The following is a 24,896-nucleotide window of genomic DNA, read 5'->3' on the forward strand; positions in this document are numbered from 1 at the left end:
GATTTATGGAATATCAGAAAGATAACATCAGAAGCAACATGCTGAGCTTGGGTTACCACTAGTCAAGAAGTTAACAGTAGGGCCTTAACCAACAGTTGTACTGGATGCCTCCCACACCTAATCTGGAGTCCCTCCACCACCCCAGAGGGAGAAGAGTTGGGGGGGTGGAGGGATAAGAGGGAAAGCAGTTGGCCTCTGGCACTGCTAAGGCATGGTACCTATTTCCTGTTTGCCTGAAGCCTTTTGCTAAGCTAAGCAGCAAAAGTTGCACAAGGCTATGCTGAGTGGGCAGTCTCCCACATCCCAAAGAAAGACAAGCCACAGGCCACAGAAGAGAAGTGTGACCAGGCTCCTTACACCAATACTCGAGCAGCAATGCATTGCATGAAGATATTTCTCCAATGGGTCAGTGCCACCAGCAGTGCCTGTTTGCTGGTCAGCTTAATTTTTTAGAAAAAGGAAGGTAAGGGCCACTGTGTAGATGTGACTGCATAGCAAACTGCACCACCTTAAAATAAAAAAAATCCTTCCAGTAGCACCTTTAAGACCAACTAAGTTAGTTCTTGGTATCTGAAGAAGTGTGCTTGCACACGAAAGCTCATACCAAGAACTAACTTAGTTGGTCTTAAAGGTGCTACTGGAAGGATTTTTTTTATTTTGACTATGGCAGACCAACATGGCTACCTATCTGTAACTGCACCACCTTAAATTACTTTTGCATGGTTGTAAAAAGGTGCAGCTGGCATCCTGGCAGAGGGGATTAAAAACATGCAAAAAATGTAAAGTGGATCTTACATTGCATACTGGAATTAAAGGGATATTGTAAGATTGAGAGCCTTTTCTAAAGAGAACTGTAAGAGTCTGTTACTTACTCCCTCCTCTTAATTTGGTCATTACTGGAGGAGGCTGCAGAGAGTCCAGAATGTGGCAGTAAGTCAGTAAATGGCATCAGCTGAGCAAGCCACACAAAGACACCTTCCTTTTGCCACAACTAATCCCACTCTGGATCAAACCCAGTGAAACAGTTCAACATTTACTTTAGAGGCCTGGGTCTTCATCTAAAACGGGGTTATTAACATAATAAAAATTAAACACTCTTGCATCAGAAAGCCTGTGTATTTAACAAATCACTCAGTAAAAAGAAACTCAGCTGTTAAAATGAAATTGGGTGACTCCAGCAACAATAGGGCTATTTTGATGAGGGACTGAGACAAACCACAAGAGAGTGACTGAAAGGAACCTTTATTAGTGACTATTATTTCCAGTGAGGAGCAAAACTGGGCAATTTCCAAAGACAAATGCCGGACAGGAAGCCTCAGTTGGTGGAAGGTCTGGGGGTGGGAAGGGAAAAAAGAGACATTAGTATTTTAACAAGTGGACGACTGAATATTTTGCATCCAATGCATCACCTGGAGAATCTGTTGCTCATATTTAAGAACAAAGCTGTTGCTAGGCCTCATGTTGTGAGAAAAGCTTGAAAATTTAAGGGCAACTTCAGCTATGGACTCGGAAACAGGATTTAATGGTGACTACTGTCTTTCCCCCTAAGTGCCCGTTGCTCTTCATTCCAACATGCTAATTGTGGCTGGCTCCAAAAGATGGCAAGGTGGGAAATTTGCTAGGCTGCCAAGTCCTGCCTCTTCCTCCTCCTCCTTTTTTTGAGGGGGTGGGGGAGAATGCACTGAGGTGCTTTGTTCCCCCAATCACTGGTCCCAAGTGCTCCTGACTTTGCTTCCAACAAAATTGTCTGATTCAAAATTCCACTAAGGCTGAATTTTATGGCCAAAACTGAGGGCTATTTTTAAAAAACTAAAATAGTGAATCCGCATAGCACTGCACCACTTCAGACAGCAGGCAAAAGTTCTCACAAATGAATGATCCTCCATACTAGAAGATAGATTTTGTGTAAATAGGAATCTTATCATGAGGGAGAATTCCATTTAAAATGGTACAGCTGAAAGACTAATATATAGAAACAGGTCTACTGTCTCAGTGAGAAGCAGGCTGAAGATTTATGTAAGAAACATAAATTTGCAGTAACAGCAGAATTTGAGGCTGTTTGACAGGCACACTGCTGAAAGGAATTAAATAGCCTACCCTATACCCTATATAAGGGACACGGGTGTAGCTGTGGGTTAAACCACAGAGCCTAGGACTTGCCGATCAGGTCGGCGGTTCGAATCCCCGCAATGGGGTGAACTCCCGTTGCTCGGTCCCAGCTCCTGCCAACCTAGCAGTTCAAAAGTATGTCAAAGTGCAAGTAGATAACTAGGTACCGCTCCGGCGGGAAGGTAAACGGCGTTTCCGTGTGCTGCTCTGGTTCGCCAGAAGCGGCTTAGTCATGCTGGCCACATGACCCAGAAGCTGTACGTCAGCTCCCTTGGCCAATAAAGCGAGATGAGCGCCGCAACCCCAGAGTCGTTCGGGACTGGACCTAATGGTCAGGGGTCCCTTTACCTTTATATAGAGTCCTACTTACTTGGCCCATTCCACATTTAGGATCAGGTGATCATAGCCAAAGCCAGATACCCCTGCAATGGCCCTAGCAGCATCTTCTCGGCGATGGAAGCTGATGAAGGCAAAGCCCTGAAGGTAAGCAGCAGGAAAGATGAAAATAAGAGATAAGGAAGGTAATTTTTGCTTGTATCTATATTATTATTTATAATTAATTTATTATTAATCATTTGTATACCGCCCTTTACCTGCAGGTCTCAGGGCAGTTACAACAAGAAAGCACAATATAAAAGCACAATGTCTTCCAGCACTCACCTGTTGCCACCTCTTTCCCCACTTTGAACCTACCAAGTTCAGCCCAATTATCAATCCCTCTTTCTCACCTTGGATTGGCCAGTGGTTTTGTCCTTGGCTAAGTAGATGCGGGATATGGACCCAAAAGGACGGAACAGTTCCTGCAGGTCAGTCTCTCGGGTGTCCTCGGACAGATTGGTGACTCGGATGGTGGCATTATCATCGGCTAAGATACAAGGAGAACTGTTGGATCAGGGTAGCAGAAACTGAAGGACTCTTAAATACCTGCCAGCTCAACTATCTTTAAAGCAGGCCTAGGCTTGTATGGCACAGAATATACACAGGACTAGACTGCTAGATGCCAACAGCTACTGCTGTCAGGACACGTCAGATTCAGTCCCTACCTCCCCTCAAAGGCAATCTACCTCTACGGTTAGGCTGCATGGACTCCCCTCTGCGCGTGGCTCCATCTCTCAGGCTGGGTGGGACATACTTCCCAGTCTTGCTTTGCTGGGCTTGAACAGGTTCTGGTTCTGCAGAAACAAAATGCAGTGTTAGTGAAACTCGGAGCACAACTCTCCTTCTCATCCCTGGCATAAGCCAACCTATCTGTCTCTGCAGGAAGGGCTCACCCCATATCCTCTGCCTTTTTGCACCCCTCACCTCCTGGCAGTTTGTCCTTCTCGCCTGTGGAGAGCCCCAGTTGCTCTGCCAGCTCCTTCTGCATAGGTCCCAGGGTGTCCTTATATGGGCAGCGAGTGGTCCAATGATCACCCTTGCAGATACGACACGACACAATCTTCTGCCCTTTCAGCTTGTTCATGGGGTCCTCCTCCTCTTGGCAATTCAAGTCCTGGCAAAGGACACATCTGAGTGTGTGAGCAACTGAAAGTCTGCTTGTCTTCCCACCCACATTCAGAGCCCACAAAACGATTAAGTTCCAACCAAGTGTCTCTACTGTGCCAGTAGTCTTAGGAATGTCAGAATGTTAACAGGCAACGGCAACAGCTCAGTGGCAGACACCTGCTTTGGAAGCAGGAGGTCCCATGTTTCATTTTCTCAAGGTAGAGATTGGAAGGACCTGCTCCCTGAAACCCTGGAGAGCAGCTGCCACTCAAGGTGGACAATCCTGTGCTAAATGGCCCAGGGGGCTGACTCAGAACAAAGCAGCTTCCCGTGCCATTTCCCCCCAGAAACACAAGCACCACAACCCATCTTGAAGCCTCTGCTCTTTATTCTCACCCCCTGCTTTCCTGCATGCTGCCACTCACCTCCTTACTGGTGATGAAAGTCATGAACACATCATCGCTCACAGTGGTAGTGGCCACATTTGGGCCAGGGGCATCAAACTCAGAGTTTCCAAATTTTTTCCAGTTCTAGAGAGCAGAACAAAAGAGCTGGATGAAGTCTTTGATCTCATTTGCAATCCCCAAGAAGTGGGGGAGAAAGATGATGCAAGACAGACATAGTGGGAATAGGCTGGAGAGACCAGCAGGGTGATTTCTAAAAGAATCCCCAGCTGGCAGATTCCAAATTTTCAGCAAATTGCACACCAGCTGCTCCAAAGCAAAACAGCAGCAGCAAAACATTCTGTCAACAAGATGTAAAGAGTATCAAAACACCATTTAAGATCCAGCATCTCAAAATATGAGATACTACAATGAAAAAAAAACCTTGGGTGTCCCCCCACCCTTAGCCAGCCTCTCCCAACATGGTGCCCTCCAGATGTTGTTGGAATGTAACTCCCATCATCTAGCCAAATGTGAAGAATACATGCAAAAACAACGTCTTCACTCAGAAAGAGAGCAAGACTAAAATGTAACAGATCAGGAGGCTGAGTTCACAGAAAAGTCTGATGAGCACCAAAACTTGCATAACTGTGTGTGCAACTAATGGTGGGACCTCCCTTCAACAGGCCCTGGCTGAGGGTGGGCCTCAGGTCCAATTTTAAGCCAATCAAGAACAAATCCCAGACTTCACTTCTTTATGGACCTATTTGTTTTTCATTGGAATACTGGTTTGAGCTAAAAATATATATTGTTTTGGCTTTTAGACATCTCCTGCTCCAGTACCATTACTTCAGATCTGATGATGGCATAAAACAGGGGACAGCAACCTTTTTCAGCCGTGGGCCGGACTATATGGGGGGGGGGGGCGAGATGAACGAATTCCTATGCCCCACAAATAACCCAGAGATGCATTTTAAATAAAAGGTCACATTCTACTCATGTAAAAACACATCAATTCCCGGACCGGCTGGATTGGGCCACATCCGGCTCATGGGCCTTAGGTTGCCTACCCCGGCATAAAATGTCAGTATACATATGCCTAGTATGCCTAGTGGTCAAGGAGGAAGGTGCAAGGGGATAAGCTTCACTCTCTTAGGTGACTCACCTTTCGCCTAGCCACAGCCTTTGAGGCCTTCCGGGTCTCAATTCGAAAGGTGCGGATAATCTGGCAAAGGATAGCAACATGTCATATTACGCTCAGGGCAAGAATCAACAAAGAGGAAATGGGAAAAGTCTGAGGATCACACCTGCAGGTAGAATTTGCTTGCTTCTTCCTGACCACACAGTTACTGTGCTTAAGTCACAACCAACCTCCACCCAAAAACCTATTCACTCAAGCCTGCAGAACTCGAGCAACATGGTATATTGGAGGAAAACATCTAGCAGGGTCATCACTTTCAGACTAAAAACAGAAATGAACCACATGACATGGAGAGTTCTGCCCCCGTACAACCTAGGAAGTGGCATGCTGGGAGATGAACTTTCACTGTCAACGAAAGGCAACTGGAAGTGAGGGTGGGTCCAAATCCCTAAGAACACAAGACACCAAGAGGATAATATGGAGGTGACCCTGAGAATGAGAGCTGGGGGGGGGGGGAGAAGAGAGATATGGCTTGATCCCAAACCCTCACTCACCTTCACCTTGCGGCCATCCTCCTCTTCCCTGTACTCAGTCACTGTTTTGATGTTTCCATTCACAAGCTCCTTGGGTGATGGGAGAGGTTCTGTAAAAAGTAGTGGGGGTGGGAACTATAGTAATCTTTCTGTGTCTCCAAGTCACCCAATACTGCAGTCCCTTTTTGAAATGCAAAGTGAACTTTTACCTCCTTTCACAAGCTCAGGCTCAATGCTTACAGTTACATTTACAGCTCCACCTCCACCTCCACCCAGCACTCCACTCAGGGGGATGTCCTTGAGCAGGTCACTGGTGATGCATTTATCTGTGTTGGGAAAGCACAATAACTCAATTAAAGTCTTTACATGAAGGATATTATCATTCTCTCTAATAGTAAATTAGTATAGTCAAATTTGTAGAGCCATTGGGAATGAAAACAGGGCTGCCCAAAATAAAATACATACATGGGATTCCAGAGGTAAGGATGCTTATAAATACCTAAGTACTCCTGAACATGGCCCCATGAGCTTCAGGTACCTTTGGAATGTTGACAGCACAGAGATAAGAAAATTTAGAGGAAGATCTCATTGTTTGAAGTGGAGGGTTCTGGGTTCACAATGAATATTATTATTATTATGAGAAAGTTAAGACCTCTTGGAAGGAATTCAACATTAGCAGTTTGCTCCATCTGAGCAAGCATATCTGCTTACCTGATGGAATGATCTGCCCTCAGTGTGGCTCAGAAACTATTACAGTGGTGCCCCGCAAGACGGAAAACCCGCTAGACGAAAGGGTTTTCCGTTTTGGAGGTGCTTCGCAAAACGAATTTCCTATGTGCTTGCTTCGCAAGACGAAAATGCCTTGTGAGTTCCTGCAGGGTTTTTTTCCTCCCCCCCCCCCCTTTTCCCCAAGCCGCTAAACCGCTTATCAGCTGATGGCTAAGCCGCTTAACAGCTGATGCTAAGCCGCTTATCAGCTGATCGTTAAGCCGCTTATCAGCTTATCGTTAAGCCGCTTATCAGCTGATCGTTAAGCCGCTTATCAGCTGATCGTTAAGCCGCTTATCAGCTGATCCACTAAGCCCGCCAAGCCGCTAATACTGTAGCACTAATCTGCTAAACCGCTAATGGGCTTGCTTCGCAAGACGAAAAAACCCGCAAGATGAAGAGACTCGCGGAACGGATTCTTTTCGTCTTGCGAGGCACCACTGTACTCAGAATTACCGTATTTTTCGCCCTATAAAGCGCACTGGCCCATAGGACGCACCTCGTTTTTTTGGGGGGGGGGAATGAATTAAAAAAAATTATTTCCCCCCCCCAGCCGCGGGGCTGGGGCGGGGGAAGCCTGAACTTCCCCCGACCCCAGCCCACAGAACAGGTTGCAGCCTCAAGTCTTGCACGCCCGGCGGGACCTCCCGCCGGGCGTGCAAAGCTTGCGGACACCTGCTCGAAGCATGGGGCGTCCTCCGGAGGGCGCCATGTGCTTCGGGCTGGTGCCCCAAGCCTCGCACGCCCGGCGGGACCTCCCACCGGACGCGCAAGGCTTGCGGACAGCAGCCCGAAGCACGGGGGGGGTGCTCTGCAGCCCGCCCTGTGCTTCGGGCTGCTGGCTGCCGCCCCAAGCCTCGCACGCCTGGCGGGACCTCCGGCGGGACACCTGCCCGAAGCACGGGGCGTCCTCCAGAGGGTGCCCCGTGCTTCGGGCTGCCGCTCTCAAGCCTTGCGAGCCTGCAGGAACTCCCGCCGGGCGCGCAAGGCTTGCGGATAGCTTCCTGAAGCGTGGAGAACGAGAGGGGTTGGTGCACACCGACACCTCTCGCTCTCCAGGCTTCAGCGAAAGCCTGCATTCGCCCCATAGGACGCACACACATTTCCCCTTCATTTTTGGAGGGGGAAAAGTGCGTCCTATAGGGCGAAAAATACGGTAACATGTTTAACTTATACTCCCTCCTTGCCCCTTCAAAATGGATTGTTGGGGCCAGGCTTCCATTTCTTTGGAAGAGCACTGTGACTTCTCGGGGTGCGGAAGGAAGTGTGGTGAGGCAAGAGGAATGGGGCCACACTGGGAGGCAGGCAGTTGCCTGACTTGTATAGCACCATAAACTTGTCTGAAGGCATCCAGGTGGGATAGACAAGGAAAAAGCAGAGGCTAGCTGCAATCTAATTTTCTTGGTGTGTTCAAGATGTGGGTACAGATTTCAAGGTACAAGGAAAATAAAACCCATTCTAGATGGGGTGGAAGTCTGCTCTGACTTCTCCTGGGTGAAAGGGGCTGCTCTTCCTTTAACATGCACCTTGTTCAATGACACATGAAATTTCTCACCATCATCCCCTTCCTCTTCCACTTGGTCTGCCCAACTGGGCTTGGAGCTGAAACAGAGTTAGAGATACCAAGTTAAGTATCTGTTCAGTTAATGTAAATGTATAGAGTTCTTGCTTGATCCTCTAAGCTTGGCAGTTGCTCTTCCCACACCCAGTACTTTCTTACTACTTACTTGTAGTAAGACTAGTCCCTGACCCTCACCCATATACCTCATACTCTCATTGCGAGTCACTTTAATTCTACCAAAATGCACATTGGCTTCTTCATATAAAAGATAGGAATGTCTTCTAACCACATTCCAAATGGCATCCATAATACTAACTCCACCCTGAAACTCTATTCCAGGTACTCTGCCATTAACCCATTCGGTCAACAGCTGTTCTTTTATTTCCTCTTCTGCCCAACCTCCAAGGAAAAGCATCCGACTACTAGTCAGCCACAACCTACTAAACAGTCTCTCACGCTTTCTGACCGAGGCCCAGGAGTTCTGCCCCCAAGAGATAAACACGTCCCCCAAAGGGCACAGGAGTCCCGCAGAACAAGGTCTCCCAAGCTAAGGCTTCGTCTTCTCTCTTCTACACTCCTGCCTGCTGTTCGCCTTCCAACCCCCCCCCCTCAGAACAGCCCCAAGGCCAGCAAAGAACCACCTTCTCCTGGCCAAAGTATCTGCCTCTCATTCTAACAGCTCAATCGCCCTGACCAGGCCCCCAATGCACCCCACGCCTTGCGGAGAAACTGGGAGGTGGCGGCTCAGCCGTCCAGAGCTCCTCCGCGCCTGCCCAAGTCTCCCCGGCCTCTGGAGCCCCTGCCTGTGTCCGAACAGGGGGAGATGGGGCAGGCCTCCCACCCGCGGCTCAGGGGCGCCGCCAGGGCCACTCCCGCCTTGGGGCTTTCTGGGGGCTGGACTAGATGGTCCCGAGGGTTCCCTCCATCTCTGCCATTCGAGGATTCTCCGAGCCGCGTCTCCACGAGGCGCCAGGCGGAGCGAGCAGGCCGCGCAGCCCCGGCGGGGCTCCGGGAGGCCTCCGGGCCGCCGCCCTCGCCGCCCTCCCCCCCCCCCGCCCGGCCCCCGCTCTCACTCGTAGTCCCCCGTCGGCATGGCGGCCCGGCAGCGCGCGAGCAGCAGCAGCAGCAGCAGCAGCAGGGGAAGCGCGGGCCTGGGGCGCACGAAGCGGGTCGGGCCACTCTCAGGCGCGTCGCGGAGCCCAGCAGAGGCCTCAGCGCGCGCAGCACCCTGGGAAGCGTAGTCTCTCCGGCGCGGGGGCTGACGGGTGGGGAGGCCCCTCGCGCCTGCGCCTCAGGGTCGGGCCGGCGAGGCGGGCGGCCATCTTGGAGCTCCCCGGTTCCCTTCTTCTGAGTCCCCCCCCCCCGCGCCCCTTTCAGCCCGAAAGAAGCAGCAGCTTCACCAAAGAAGATGGAGGACACGTGGCTGACCAGCAGGGCTGAGGAGACCGCAAAATGAGTCAGCAATGTGATGCTGCAGCAAAAAAGGCAAAGGCTATTCTTGGCTGCATCAACGGCAGCCTAGTCTCTCGATTCAGTACTGCTCTCTTCTGCCTTGGTCAGACCCCACCAGGAATCCTGTGTCCAATTCTGGGCATCGCAATTTAAGGAGAATGTGGAGGGAGACCAGGATGATGGTTGAAGGAGTTAGAGGAGGCTGAGGGGAGACAGGAGAGCCATCTTGAAAGATCTAAAAGTATCTCACATGATGAAACAAGGACCTGAACCATTGGCTTTAAGTTACAAGGAGATTCTGGCTAAACATTAGAAAGAACTTTCTGACAGCAAAAGCTGTTCAGCAGGGGAACGATGTCCCTGGGAAGGTTGTGGACTCTCCGTCCTTGGAGGTTTTTAAGCGGAGGTTGGGGGTGGACTAGATGACCCTTCCAACTCCACAATTGTAAGATTTTATGAAAGGTCCTTACAGCATGATGCAATTTAGTTCCATATGATTAAGCAATTATAAATAAATGAGCCCCCCCCCCCAAATAATGTACTCAGATAAACTGGTCAGTGCAGCTCTTTTGGGGTAAAATACTTTGGTTATAATTACAGGCTACATCCAACTAAATCCTGCTTAGTGCAGACCCTTTGAAATCAATACTTGGATTTTTATTTCATTTCAGTGAGTCTACTCACGAGGACTAGAATCAGAGGTAAACCATATTTGTGTGTGTTGTGTAAATTTACATAGCAAAAGGCAAGGGAAAACGAGTGCTGAGAGCAAATGCAGAAAGGATGGGACAAGTGCATATTCTTGCACAGCCGTGGGTTGGCCTAGATGATCCTCATCGGGGTCCCTTCCCACTCTACAATACTGTAATTCTATGAGAAAGGAGCCGAAAGGGGAAAATTGCTCCCCAAAGGTTTCTTTCCAGGGTGAGAAAGGACTTAAAGAGAGGCAGGAAAGACTTAAGCAGGGAGATGTGGAAAGGTGGGAGGGGGTGAAGAGAGAAAGTGTCACTGTTAATCTGTTCACAGCATCAACAGAGCCTTGGGATACTTCAGAAACACAGCACATTACTCAGGAAAATAGTGGGTGTAAGTGCTTCAGCGTGCACTGGCCCCCTCTGCTTCCGCCTCCCAGAGGAGTACAGGGAGGCGCTGCCCGAGCCTGAGCGGGTTCAGGAGGGGCAGCGCAGGCACAGCTCTCAGAGGGAGGGAAGGGGGGGGGGAGGAGCAGGTGAAGAGGATGCCCCCCTCTCACTCAGACCGCCCCCCTTTCTCCACTGTTGCCTCACCGTGCTAACCATCTACTTGCAGGAAGATTTTTTTTAAAAAAACAATTACACTAAAAACATACTCTACGGCCTGTATATATAAAAGGTCGGGGGTCGGAAGTAGCCCTCTTGCTGATCACGTTCTCTTCCGCAAGAGAATCCCTGGCACATGATCCCAGCTGAACTAAATAAAGCCCTGCCAATTTTCATGTTCCAGCACAGAGTCCAGGGAGGCAGACATTTCTGCCCTTAAAGCAGACATTCAGGCCTGCTTACCTACTAGCCATAATTTTCTTGGTGTGTAGAAATGAGCCAGCATTCTCGTGCTTAGATTTCAGAGGCAACACTAGCACACCAGACACAATGGGCAAATTCATCTGAAGAAAGTCAGAAATACCCTCTTTGAATAATTTATAGCAGAGATTTTATTTGAAGAAATATTACAACATATAAAAACTACATAAAGTATTAATTTCCACTTGTACAAAGTGGTTGATTAATTTTCAATACAATGCATAATAAAAACACCCGCAACCCTTCCCCCCAACACACACACACACACACACACACGAAGTGGCAGGCACTGCACAGTTGGATCACTTGAGAATGGTTATTTGGAACATCAAAACAGCTTCAGAATGTCAGCCATGTAGACAAACACTGCTCACAAATACAGGCTTGAAAAGAGAAAGACAGAACACAAGATAATTCCCCAAACAAACAAAAACTTCCAACAATTTTCAGCATGTCCAGAAGAAAGCAAATAAACCAGAAAATGAAACGAAGAAAATTAAAAACAATCAGTGCATGTTTGGGTGTTCAGGTGCTGGAACAGAAGAGCAGCAGGTGACGGGCTACTGACAAATTAATCTGAAATGTCCATCTTTTCCTGCTTGATGTTACCTGCAGAAGAACAAAATATACCAGAGAGATAAATTAGATATGTTATTCCAGGGATGGGAAACTTGTGGCTTCCCATCAGGCAGCATTTATTGCTAGTGGTCAGGGATGATGGGTGTTGTAGTCCAACAACATCTAGAGAGCTAAATGTCCTCCAGTCTCTAGGTGTGCATGTGAGGGTGTCCAAGAAGTACATGGGCCCTGTGCAAATACAGTGGTACCTCAGGTTACATTCGCTTCAGGTTACACACTCCGCTAACCCTGAAATAGTGCTTCAGGTTAAATACTTTGCTTCAGGATAAGAACAGAAATTGGGCTCCGGCGGCGCGGCGGAAGCAGAACCCATTAGCTAAAGTGGTGCTTCAGGTTAAGAACAGTTTCAGGTTAAGAACGGACCTCCAGAACGAATTAAATACTTAACCCGAGGTACAACTGTAAAAGCAACCCCATTAGTTCTTTCTGGAGTGGGGGAAATGCCTCCCTCCCTCCCTCCCTTAGCTGCCTCAATAGTTACTCCCAGGACAGGCAAGAGATACAATGGTAGCAACTGACCTAAGTCAGGGAAGATAATGCAGAAGTACTGTGCTGCTAAAGAGGCTGCAATTGTAGCCCAAACAGGTGTGGAGGCATGTCCCTGCTTCATGCCACAGATGGGAGATGGAGTCTGCCAGAGCTGTGGTAACAGGTTGCTCAGAAGTCCTCTTTAAAATACATCACCGAAATTCCATAGCTTACCTGTAGCATCCTCTTTCATTTTGGCCAACACACACAATTTGATCTCTAGTCCGATGGCTTTGGCCAGAGGTGGAGGCACTGCGTTACCCACCTGCAAAAACACCGCCAGGGCAGGGGCAGAATAAACAGTCATCACATGTCTGCAAACCACCTCACTTACTGCTAAGTATTGGTAGGGCCACCAAAGCAGGTGGTGGTGGGGTGTGTGCAAATGGAACCCAAAGGTACCAAAACTTTCTCCCTTCCTCTTTTTGCTCACTGTGAGCAAGCCATCTGTTGATTTGGCAATCAAAAGTTTCAGAGTATAAAACGCATTAGAATATTAAGCCATCATCTAATGCTATATTTTACAATAAGTATTTCAGCAAGGGTATTTAATCTCTTTCCTTGTGTATGCGTATTTGTATACACGCATGCAAACACGCTCACTCTTCCCTGATGGAGAAATCTCTTTGTTGCATCCTGCTGGGCAGCTGCTTCTAGCATCTTGAGTTCTTCTCAGTTTACACAAATTCAGAAATTTGAAGCATCAGGAAGCTTTAAAGGTTTCATCAGAAGGTTTTTAAACTTGTTCCAGCTTACATGGCTTTGATAACCTCTAATCTTCTAAAGAAATGTGCAAGGCAAGACAGCTATATGCTTGTCAGCCCCTTTATTTTAATTTTGAAATAATGATAGGTCTGTGCTCTAGCACTAACTTTCAGACAGCTAAATAACAAACAAACAAAAAGTAACAAAGCAACAGGGATGCTTTGGCATCTTTCTGGGCATCTCCACTTCTTTTAAAAGCAGGGATGAGGAACTTGTGGCTCTCCAGGTGTTGTTTGACTCCAACTTGCAGTAGCACCCAGACAGCATGGCCAATGGTCAGGGATGATGGGAACATTTAGAGGGCCACAGGTGTCCTACTCATGCTCTAAAAGCGTAAGAAGCTGTCCCATAAAAGTTGGCATCTAAAGGTCTCCCCACTCAAAACATCTGTGGCAACCTACCTGTCTGTGCTTGTCAAGCACATTTCCAAACAGACGGTAGGTATCTGGAAACCCCTGGGACCGTGCGCACTCACGCACGCTCACGACCCGGTGCTGCTCAGGATGAAGCACACGCCCCTGCAAAAAAGGGTGGAAGACCATGAGCCATTTCCAGCTGATATTTGGGCTGTGTCCTTTCTCGGGGCATAAGGGGTAGAATTCAGCGCTGCACTATCAGCTCGCCAGACTGAACAACCCCCCCTCCCTCTGCAGTTCTGGGGTTCTTCCACCCCACACCTGAGCCAATATACCAAGGACTGCCTCTCCCCATATAAACTGACCCAGACTCTGCATTCCTCCACATGAGCTCCAGAGGGTGGCAACACGAGAATGGACTTTTTGCAGTGGCCCCCTGTTTGTGGACTGTTCTCCCCAGGGAGGTTCATCTGGTGCCTTCATTATATAACTTTAGATGCCAGGCAGAAACATTCCTCAGGCCTTGGGCTGACTGACATCCAATGCCCTTTTAAATGTGTTTGTGGAAGGGGGGGGTTATTGTTTTGTTGTTTCTGTTTTGACTGTTTATTTGTGCATGTTTCCCAAACTGGCCCTGTTTCATTTATTTATTATATTTACTTACTGCCCTTCATCAAAAGATCTCAAAGCAGTTCACATGATAAAAACATGAGGTAAAATAAATGAAACAGAGTCAATTTGGAAAACATGCAGGGGAAGGAGTGGGGGGAACTGTCCCTCTGACAGGGCCCTGGGGCCCCTCCTGGTCCTCCACATGGCTTATTTAAGAGCTTTCTTTACATAAAAATATAAAAAGAGAAGAAATCCAAAGCAGCCCATACTGCATAAAATCTTCAGGGAAACTTTTAGAATTCAGAGTAACTGAAGAAAGGCCTAACTGAAGAAAAGAAGCCTTCTAAATGGAAAAGGTTTTCCATGCTTCCTCAGTGTCCCTGACGTTGGGCAGTTGGACTTCCTGAGCAGTGAGTTCTGTGAGGCCAGAGGGGCCACCACAGAGAAAACACACCAGGCAATACAGCTAAACTCACAAAATATGCCACTGAATGCATTATCAAGCAGTTCTCTCTTACCTGTTTGCCCATGGGCTCAGGGTTGGTGACTGTTGTACTGAAGAACCCATCCCACTCTAATCTTCCATACAAGCCAGCCCAGTGGTTGTGGCGGTTCCCCGTGTGGGGCAGACACCAGGGGATCAGGGTGTTGAACTGCCGGTCCGCAGGGTCACATGGCTTGCCTAGGAAGGATGACAGAGTTCAGACAAACCTTCCACTGAATGTGTGGACCAAGGGGGACAACAACCCTTTAACACAAGAATCTGAATTACACCACAAGCCTCAGAATAAAACTGCAAGGGGCCATGGACTGTAACATCCTAGAAAAGCCACCGTCTCTGTTTTCTAATTCGAAATACCGTTTCATTAAAAGGGTATTTAAAATTGCCACAAAATCCTGAGGTCTATTGTCAAAGGAATTCACTGCAATTGCCAATCAACTGATAAGCACTTACAGTGACCTCACTTGAAAGCACTGCTGGGATTGCACCTTCAAAGCGATTTGTGTACCCACTGCCCAGCCATCTGTTGGCCCCAGCAAGCCTCTTTTAAGCTTCGAAGGAAGTGGTTTGAATGCAAACCTTTTGCAGGAGAAAGCCAGTCCATTTGCAGAAGTGGTTAGGATCCTAACCACTTTCTCTAAACGGAGAAAGCGACCCCTCTTGGCTGCACTAGGGAGACCCCAATGAAAAACTCAGTTCCAATGGGGGTCCCTGTCAGGGTCAATAAGCTAATCGACATGGACAGAGAACAGACCCCACCTGCCAACTGCACCTGCTCCACACAGATCACACAGATCCATTTGTCGAGCAGGCTGGGGCTGCTTGTATGGAATGACTCTGTGGACTAATTTGGGTGCAGCATTGGTTCCAATTAGGTCCATGGTTCAGAGGTTTCCCACAGCTGCCCTGGTAAAATGCCATTTGCCTTGTGGGCCTGGGGCTTACTCATGGACTACAAAGAATATTCCCTGGTAGCTTAGAAATGCAGGCCCACAAACCTAGGTCAGGAAAGATCTGTAGCTTTGGGGAGGGGAGAGCAAGGGGTTGTTACGCCCCCCCCCGCCCCACCTCGCAACTATTTCACTGTTACTGCCACTAAATTCCAGTTAGGCACAATGTGAAGATCCAATTTAGACATAAAATCTATCTATCTATCGGCGGCCTGTACCAAAATAGAGTGGCAGAGTTTGCTTATTAACTTGTAACAACTCACACTTCCTTCACAATCTCATATATACACCTATATTCCAGTTTCAATTACAGTATGGTCGTGTATACTCGATCTGCCCCCACACAAGTACCCTTACCTTTCAGAGCCTGTTCGTTGACCACGTTCCTTACCACGCAAGCAAGGTGGAGAGCTTTGAAGCTCAGCACACATTCTGGCATGGTCTTACAAGAACTTGCGGGGCCGTCTGAGTTCCCAGTAGAGAATCCTAGAGCCCATGTGCTAAGCGGGACTTGCCTGATAAGCAAGGCGGAGAGCTTCAAAGCTCTTTCTCCATCAGGAAAAGCCAGTACATAAAGAGCTTTGAAGCTCTCTGCCTTGTGCAATTTCAGTTGGCTGGCTTTCAACCAAATTGTGTGTAAGATGCAATTGTACTATACAGCTATTCTAAGGTTTTAATCATTTATAGGTTAACCATTTTCAATTAGTTCTCAGCCCTGGTTATTAACATTTCAGGTGACAGACCCAACAAAAACCCTGAAGCACTGAATCCATTAGGGATGAGAAGAGCATCTAAAGGACTGAAGACTACAAGAACCATCCTCCGGTGACCTTCGGCATCCCGTACCTTCAGCGCAAGAGCAGACCCCCCGGAGGGCTCCTGTGCTGCTGCGCCCATTTTTCTTCTCATGGTGTGTGTAGCGCAGCCTGCGGGTGGTGGTGCCATCGGAGAGACGCACTTCAATGTTGGGCAGATCACGCCAGTCTGAGCCTGGGGCCAGAGGAATGTGTCTCATCCGAGCAGCCACCAGTGCACTCATATCCTAGGGAGACAAAGTCAAGAGTTCATCCCCTGCGCTTCAGCAGCATCAGCTTCCCAGTCAGAATCCATTAGGGCCACCGCTTACCCCTCCGTATAAAAGGGACTACTCTTTCCCAGGGAAGAGACTCCTCAGTGGCACAAAGGGCACAATGGTGAGGAGGGGGCCACACAGCACAGCTGCTTGGGTCCTTTTCTCCAGCAGCACAAGGGGAAGGGCTGCAGCTCAGTGGCAGAGGGTCTGCTTTGCATGCGGAAGGTCCCAGGTCCAATCCCCAATGGCATCTCCAGGCAGCGCTGGAAGAGAAGGCTGCCAATCGGTGGAAACAATGCTAGATGGATCAAAGGTCCAACTCTGCATGAGGCAGTTTTGCATGTTCAAATTGTGTGGAAGCCTAAGGACTTTGCTTCAGAAATCAGAATGCAGCTATCAAGAGAGCCTTCTTCCTAGGAAGCTCTGGACCTCAATACAGTGCATTCCACCCCAGATAACCATAGTAAGAAAAAGTGCTTCACCTTGCATATATGATCCCTGAGGATGGGCTGATACTGAGAGCCTCGAATTTGCCTCTGGAACCAAGATTGTGGCTCCCCATTGTAGGAGATTTCAAGTGCTGATGCCCCATTCCTGATTTCAGGAAGGTCAGACATGGTGTCCCGGACTGTGATGGTTCGGAATGGGCCTGAATAGGTCCTAGAGAACAGCAGAAGAAGGTGCTTTACAGATCAACTCCTGCCTGGGCCTTCCCCTACTCGGGGGGGGGGGGCATGGCTCCACTCATACCAGGAAGCATGGTTCATTAGCAGGCTTTGGCTAAAACTTGCTTCCACTGACAAATAAAAAGCCTTACTTGAGAAGAGTAGTTATTTTCAACGTTAAAAAATAAGTTTCAGAAAACAGCTTCAAGATTATGGCTGCTGGCCAGAATAAGGGAAGGGGGCGAAAACTTTTTGCTGCAGGGCTCTTGGGAGCTTTTCCTGCCCTCTTTACGTATGTTGGACCCTGGTGGAAGGCATTCTGCACTCAGTGAACAGGGCTCAAAGCGCAAGTGGAGGGGGCTCAGATAAATCTGTCCCTTGTCATGTGAGAATCAGCTCAAACATGCATCCAAAATGTGAATGAGAAACCTGACATATGTAAAAAAAGAGGCTTATCTGCAAACAGTGGTGATCTTGCAATGAAACTGTGCAGTATGGATAAGGTACTAAAAATGATCCGTGTTCAGTGTGATTCTAGACATGCTGATGCTGAAGAAAGTTTAGGAGCATAGCCTTAAGTCCAACAATGGATGGCAGAGAAGAGCCTTTGTCAGGGGATCCTTGAAAGCTGAACTCTAGCCGGGTTCTGTTTTTTGTCTTTAAAGGCACCCCAAACATACATGCACACACCATGAAACTGCCAACAGTTAAGTTTGAAAGACAGCCGTTACCTTGTGATATTGCTAACAAACTTCTTATCGTCCACCACCACACTGAGCTGGCAGGCTCGGGGAGCAAAGACATGCAGAGGTTCAGGGAACATGGGAAGCTTCTCTCCTGGGGCTGCAGCCAGCACAATCGCTCTCCTGCGTGTTTGGGCCACACCATACTGACCAGCCTGGAAGGGAGGAAGATTAAAACACACACGTTAATGCTGAGGAAGAACAAAAGCTGCAAACTTGCCTACAAACTTGTCGTTTTGAATTTATTGCCTTGCCTTGCATTATTCAATCAAGTTTGCCACAATCTACAGCTAGCACCAGTTCACCACCTGAAAACAATTCCAATCTAAAAAAGCATCTACCCTAGCTTGGAGTTCTGTATCTGGTGGTAACCCTCCAGATTCTAGAGGGCCACACAGGTTTCCCATCTGTGCTCTAAACTCTCTTCAAAACTATTGAGGCAACCCAAGAATTGGCATACTGGGGGTTGGAGGGAGCGAGGGAGGGAGCTCAGCAAAACCACCTAACAGCTCTCACTTTTCATGGCATTCTGGTTCGACTCCAGATCTAAGAGGAATCTTTCTCCTTCTGAGAACCTGCAGAGGACACACTCACTGTGACACGTCCCCTGCTCTGACAGAGAGGCTGCCCAACTAACATACCTGCAGAACCCCAAAAGTGCACTGGTATCCCATCCGGACAAGGCAGCGCAGGGTGAGCTTTAACACCATTGAGCGCTTGAAGGAGACAAAGTTCCTCACATTCTCAAGCAGGAAGAACCTCGGCCTGTAGTAGTCACAGTAGCTGGAGAACAAGAAGGGTCATAGGGGTTCAGTTGTGGGCTCTTTTCCCCTCTCCAACAGCAGACAGGTTTCCTCAGCAACACTAGGATATGGGGGCAAGTCCCAGCCCGACCACCTCACCCACTCTCCCAGTACAGCCTCAGGTCTTACAAGGGTTCCGGCCACTGAGGGACAGAACATTCACCCATTCCATGCATACTTATTCATAAAGTGAACACACTGCAGTAAGGAGTAACAATAAAAGCATTTTATGGTGCTCTGGGGCATTCAAAGCGCTTCAAGCATACCTTACACACATACCTTACCTAAGGCGGTTTGATAAGATTCCTGTATTGGAGGGCCATTGGATGAGAGAGTGGCTTGCCTTAGCAAATCCATAGCAGAAATGAAATTCAAACTGGGACCTTCCCAGTTCAAAGCAGAGTCTCACCACTATGTCACATTGGCTTAACGGGTGTGTACTCTGCTTCTCCCTTGATCAGAGCACAGATGAGGGATCCTAAAATGAAATTATTGCGCAGCTTCTCTCGGCCTCCCACAAATCTACCTGTGATCTCAAATTCCCAAGCCACCTTTCATTTGTTCTTGAGGAAAGCTTCCCCTTACACAAGGTGTACAGTGGGTGCATTTCAAAGTTCAGGCTGTAATTGTGCAAATTTGAACAAACTGCATAATTTCTCTTCATTTTAATGGAAACAATAATTCAGGGTTTTCTAGTTATGTGAAGGGGGAAGGAGATATGTAGGGCACTGAAGCCATCCAGTCACTGGAAATGCTGGTAACAGGAGCAAGGAACCTGTGGCCCTCCCCTCCAGGTGTTGCTGGACTACACCTCCCATCATCCCTGATCACAGGCCATGCTGACTGGGGTTGTTGGGAGTGGGAGTCCAACACCATGGGGGGGGGGCACAGGGTCTCCACCCACACTACCTGCTTTGGTTTCATTTACACTTGCAAGGCCTAGAAATGTGCCTCACCTTCACCTCCAGCTTAAAAAAAAAGAATACACAGAGATTTTCCAGGAAAGCTGAACTCTGTAGTCACTGTCACGGTCCATGTTCTATCCTCCTGTGGAACTACAACACATACACAACCCTGATTCAGCTTTTTAGAATGGTCTACACTGACTGGCGGGATGCGGGTGGCGCTGTGGGTTAAACCACAGAGCCTAGGACTTGCCGATCAGAAGGTCGGCAGTTCGAATCCCCATGACGGGGTGAGCTCCCGTTGTTCAGTCCCTGCTACTGCCAACGTAGCAGTTCGAAAGCACATCAAAGTGCAAGTAGATAAATAGGTACCACTCCGGCAGGAAGGTAAACGGTGTTTCCATGTGCTGCTCTGGTTCGCCAGAAGCGGCTTAGTCATGCTGGCCACATGACCCAGAAGCTGTACGCTGGCTCCCTTGGCCAATAAAGCAAGATGAGCGCCGCAACCCCAGAGTCGGCCACGACTGGACCTAATGGTCAGGGGTCCCTTTACCTTTACCCTGACTGGCAATGGCTCCCTAGGGTTTCAGATTGGGTGGGGGGACATTCCCAGTCTACCTGGAGGCATTGGGGACTGAACCTACAATCTTCTGCATTTGAAGCATGTGATCTACTGCTGAGTAATGGTTTTCCCCTAGAACTTATATTGCTGATTAAGCCACTGTCAACCTGAGGAAGGAGACCACCAGAGAGTTCTTGAACTTTGAATAGGTGCGCGAATTGAAGCGGTTCATCCCACTGAAGCCTTGGCAAGGTGGTCCACCGCACAGCATCTCCACGTCTCCCTTTTGTGGCAGCTTCTGACCCAAGGAGTTGGTCTTCTCCCCAGACATGACCAGCTTGAGCAGGACATTGCAGTCCTCCGTGAACACTGTGGTGCCAGGATTGTTCAGGCGGAAGGCCTGTGCTGCTGGTTCCCACATCTCGATGGCCCACAGAGTCTCTGAGACTTCTGCCATTAGGAAAAGAAACCAAAAGAGGGGAAAAGAGCTTTACACTGCATGCCTCACTTCCAAAGCCGGGTGGCAGGGTACAAAATCCCCCCCCTCCCGGCAAACAAAGCTGAATCTACCACTGGCTCCATCATCTTGGCTGCTAATCCTGCACTTCCTAGCCTTCCAATGGCTTTTTTAAATGGCCTTGCCTGCTTGGTGGAACCCTTCTGACAAGCCTCCACAGCCAGAGAACACATCCAGGCTGCGCAACTTTGATGGCTTAATCTCAGCAGTTTCAATTTCACTCTGCTCCGTTGCTCCTGAAGATTTCCCTTTGCTTTTACCTGTGTCAAAAACAGAACAAAACTGGGGTGAGAGGGTGTTCAAAATTGGGTCATAGCAAGACAGCTACACAGCTGGCACTCTGATCCCACAGGGTGCAGGACAGGACTTGGACTTTTAAGGCCCCCTTAAGAGCAGTTTCAGAAAGTGATACACTGCAATGCAAGGGAGATTTTCAAGAAGTATAAGAGGCTTTTGAAGGCCAGCTGCTGGCTTTCCATAGGGAGCTAGGACACTGTACCTTCACCTCCCTCCCCACCATGCAAAAGGCGGGGGGGGAGAGCCTCTCATGGTTTTCCTTTATTTTATTCATGCATGCAAATGTACTGAGAGGAGGAATGAAGAGGCAGAGTTTGGGCAGCAGAACAAAAGGGAATGGGCGCCCTACTTTAAGCTACCAGGGGAGGGATGCTATCTTTTAAAAATGACCCCTGCTGCAGTGAATGCTGCAGCGAAGAAAGGTTCAAGCCCACTCTCTGATCTATTAATTTGCTACTTGCAGGAAGCTTTTCATGCAGGGGAGCATCAAAAAGAAGATCCCTCCCTGCATTCTGAAGTGCAACAGCCCATTCTACAACCCAGAAACTCTGCCTCCTCATTCCTCCCCTCATTACATTTGCATGCGTATCCAGCTTCCCTGGATAACTTACACACATTTGAGCAGCCCATCTAGTTCAGCATCCTCTTCTCAGTGGCCAACCAGATGCCTCTGGGTAGCCCACAATGAAAGCCTCTATTGCCCATTCGCTGGGTGGACTTGGGGCTTTCCCACATGATCAGATATGGGCCCCCAACTACATTTCCCTTTTAGGGTGTTATTATCCCTCGGAGACAGTAGTGCTATTTCTTAGACAAGCTGCTGGAATATTTGGCAACTGGTGGGAGGGAGAGCGGGAGCCTACTGTGAGTGGCTGCCCCACCCTTCAGAAAACCCCGCTATAGATTAGGCTTTCGTGCAGTTATGCAAAATGAGAGTAAGGAACTGGGTGTCCTGTGTGTTCATTTAACAATACATTAAAAGAACACAGGAAACTGCCTTCAGCCACTGGGACTGGAAATAACTCTCCAGAGTTACTACCACTGGATCTAACCCTGGTGTCTGCAAAACGAGGACTGAAATATATAGCGCTGGAGTCGTCCCAGATGCTTGAGGACAGAGCAGCTCCCCTCAGAAGTCAAGGGGGGGGGGGGTTGGTTCCATGCCCTGCAAAGCTCTTTGTGCCTCCACATGGATTAGCACAATCATGCAAGCCATCAGTTATGAGAAATGGGTGAAATTCAATGCTAGTCCTACTCCAAGTACACCTAACAAAATTAACAAACTTAACTAAGTTAGGTTCATTAATTTAAATGAGTCTACTCAGAGTAGGACTTGGTCGAACTCCACCCAACGTTGTAGTGTCTGATATGAGTTGCTAAAATCATTTTTCTGTCTGCATAACTACTGGATTAATTGGGAATTTTGATTCTCTCCCCTTACCCCCAGCCTGCCTCCCTGCAGGCCAGTGTTTACACAGCCTTCCTTTCTACTTCCAAAGGTCTGAGGGAAGAACTCAGCACTCTTCAGCCTTCCATGTGGAACAATCCCCTGCTCTCCTCCCCTGCATGCTGTTTTTGAGGTTATCCTGACCCCCCACGAGGGGAAGGGGGAAGTCTTTGCACAGCCTGCCACTGGCAGGACTAATTAGTCGAATCCCGCCCTGAGAGTGGGCTGGGCTCAAACACCAGTCTGACGGAGGCAGTTATGTACTGATTAAGCACCCACCTTTCCCTTTCCCTTTCCCTTTCCCTTTATTTCCAGAGCTACGGGCATGATATGGTGGGTCTTCAAAGCTTTTCGTTTTTGCATTATATGCCTAGAAAACAAAAACATAAATAAAAATAAACTTAACACTAAACATTTTGGCCTTCAAGCTAGCCCAGATCAAGCACAAAACCTTTCTGAAAGTTCCTTGGGCTCCCAAGTACATAGCTGGGACACATGGACAGAGTGGAAAATTAATACTTTAGACCAAAGGCTCCAGCCCACCATAAAACAGCTGCCTCAGATTCTGGATGCCAGGCAGCAGCCCCACCTGACCCAAGGGGCGCATCCTACTAAGTGCTTCTCCTGCCCAGGTCCCTCCTTATCATAAATGGGGCTTACACGGGGGAAACGTGCCAGTGAATTGGTCTTCATGTTCATTAGTGAATGTTTGGGGTGGGGATGGATTTTGCATCTCTGACCCCAAAATGCCGTGAGCCACTAAGGGCTTTGGCAGCCTTTGGCTACCAGCTGGCACGTAGAGAATGCATCAATGCCTGCACAAGTCAAACTGTGCCATGGGAAAGGTCACCTCTAGGAAGTAGAAGCGATCAGAGCCACTGGCAGAATAGTCCTGGATGTTTTCTGTCAAATCTTCCCCATACACCACCGTGCAGCGGCCCTGCACATCTTTGAACTCGACGGTGGCCTCTTCATCGCTCCAGTATAGTAAATTGATGTCTGCATGGTAGCTGGCTTTCACGGACTTATGGGTGTTCTCTGGCCTGGAAAAACAGCAGCACAGAGAAGTATTTTCTTCTGGGAAGAGAGCAGGCCCAAACAACAAAACATGCAACATGAAATAAATGATGCTTCCTCAGCCATGTCGCTTTCAGAGGTTTTTTTCCCATTGCCCTGGTATTTGAAGGCAGTCTTACCTGCCTTCAGTTCTGCCATCCACATTTTGTCTGGGTGTTGATTTGGTCACTTCACTCCTCTGTCCCAAGTGCATGGAACCCGTGGCCCTTCAGATGCTCTTAGGACTACAACTTCCATAATCCTACCTGGCCACTGGCCATGCCGATGGGGCTGAGATCTGAAGGGAGTTGGGCATTCCCTGCACTGCTTTTTCTTCCATTATTTGTTGTCCGCCCCATAAAATAGTAACATGGAACACACTGGATATTGGGCTACAAACACTTGTACTATTAAATTCTGTTTGATGACCAAGCTCTCAAATATTGAATATTGGTGTTTTTCATTTTAATGTACTCAGTAAGGAGCCAAGCTAGAAATGATGGAGCAGCCACATCTGGCCAATCGTGTCTCTGTCTTCTGCATAAATAAAGCAGGGGAGGCAGAGGAGGATTTTTCTTGATCAATGGCTTCAAGCAGCTAAACAGGCCCACAAGCCCAGCTCCAATACTAGGAATGAGTCAGGCTGAGAGAAAGGTTGTTGCACTTCTAATTGTGCTTTGAAAACATGTTTATTCTGTTGTTGTTTTTTTAAAATAATATTTATTACTTTTATAGATTACAAAAAGAGAGAAGAAAGCAAAAAGGAAAAAAACAGGGGGAAAAACAAAGGAGAAAAACAAAAAGAAAAAACAATACAATGCAGTATATAAACAATACAAAACACAACCTAAACTCAAAACTAAACACATTAAACTAAACTAAACAAACCCCACTCCCTGACCTTAACCCTGAATAAAACAAAACAAAAACAATTTAAAAACATACATCGTCTCTTTTCCATACTCTATCTTTCATTCCCTTATTTCCTCGACCTCCTCACACCTCCCTTTTTCTGTTCCACTTCTATTAATTGTTTCAGCAAATCCTTTCCATCTTTCTCCATTTTCTGAGATAATGTAAATAACGTATTTTTTAACCTTATTTTCCATTAAAACTAAAATACTTATATGTGCTTAACTCCTTATAACATTTCTGTTAAGCCCATATAAAACAAAAAACAAAAAAAAATCATTCCACCATTTTTCCATCACTCATTAATTTTACCATAAGTCTATATATAAACTTTAAATTTTCCAATCTTCTTCCACCATCTCCTCCCCCAGTCCTTTCCGTCAATTCCATAAAGTCCATCAACCTGGTGATCTTATGTCCGAGGCTCTTAACTCTTTTCCAAGTCCCTTCTGCAGGTCTTCTTCATTTTCTTTAATGCTAAAGAGCAAATCTCAGGGAAACTCCAGCCTGTCAATCCTTTTCTTCCTTCTGAACAGATCAGCTAAATTTCCATAGTTAAAGCTACAGTCCATAA

The 24,896-nt window shown here is 47.9% G+C and overlaps 2 protein-coding genes across 3 annotated transcripts in view; both read right to left on the reverse strand.

Annotated features, from left to right (window-relative positions):
- Window positions 1-1,226: 1,226 nt before the first annotated feature.
- On the reverse strand, window positions 1,227-9,210 carry EIF3G (eukaryotic translation initiation factor 3 subunit G; the record flags this gene model as incomplete). Of its 2 annotated transcripts, XM_080988502.1 has the most annotated exons (11): window positions 9,054-9,210; window positions 7,975-8,021; window positions 5,861-5,977; window positions 5,673-5,761; window positions 5,143-5,202; window positions 4,020-4,124; window positions 3,412-3,601; window positions 3,174-3,281; window positions 2,838-2,974; window positions 2,480-2,586; window positions 1,227-1,331 (listed from the first exon to the last, which is right to left on the reverse strand). In XM_080988502.1, exons 1-11 carry the CDS (start codon window positions 9,071-9,073, stop codon window positions 1,316-1,318), a joined length of 996 nt encoding a protein of 331 aa, XP_080844628.1. In that variant the 5' UTR covers window positions 9,074-9,210. The 2 variants fall into 2 exon arrangements, with proteins under 2 accessions (XP_080844628.1, XP_080844629.1); XM_080988503.1 differs by lacking the exon at window positions 1,227-1,331 and having other exon boundaries at window positions 2,476-2,586.
- A 1,894-nt stretch (window positions 9,211-11,104) lies between these two features.
- Window positions 11,105-24,896, reverse strand: part of DNMT1 (DNA methyltransferase 1) — a 55,486-nt gene continuing 41,694 nt past the window's right edge. Inside the window, exons 23-34 of the mRNA XM_080988440.1 lie at window positions 23,205-23,397; window positions 22,634-22,724; window positions 20,736-20,870; window positions 20,261-20,543; window positions 18,465-18,606; window positions 17,812-17,978; window positions 16,898-17,075; window positions 16,190-16,385; window positions 14,410-14,573; window positions 13,325-13,441; window positions 12,333-12,423; window positions 11,105-11,600 (exon numbers count right to left, since the gene is read on the reverse strand). Coding sequence (XP_080844566.1) covers window positions 11,563-11,600; window positions 12,333-12,423; window positions 13,325-13,441; window positions 14,410-14,573; window positions 16,190-16,385; window positions 16,898-17,075; window positions 17,812-17,978; window positions 18,465-18,606; window positions 20,261-20,543; window positions 20,736-20,870; window positions 22,634-22,724; window positions 23,205-23,397 — 1,795 coding nt within the window. The 3' untranslated portion in view covers window positions 11,105-11,562. The remainder of the gene's footprint in view (window positions 11,601-12,332; window positions 12,424-13,324; window positions 13,442-14,409; window positions 14,574-16,189; window positions 16,386-16,897; window positions 17,076-17,811; window positions 17,979-18,464; window positions 18,607-20,260; window positions 20,544-20,735; window positions 20,871-22,633; window positions 22,725-23,204; window positions 23,398-24,896) is intronic.

This window comes from Podarcis pityusensis (assembly GCF_964106645.2).
Source record: "Podarcis pityusensis genome assembly, chromosome: 17".
NCBI classification, from domain to species: domain Eukaryota; kingdom Metazoa; phylum Chordata; class Lepidosauria; order Squamata; family Lacertidae; genus Podarcis; species Podarcis pityusensis.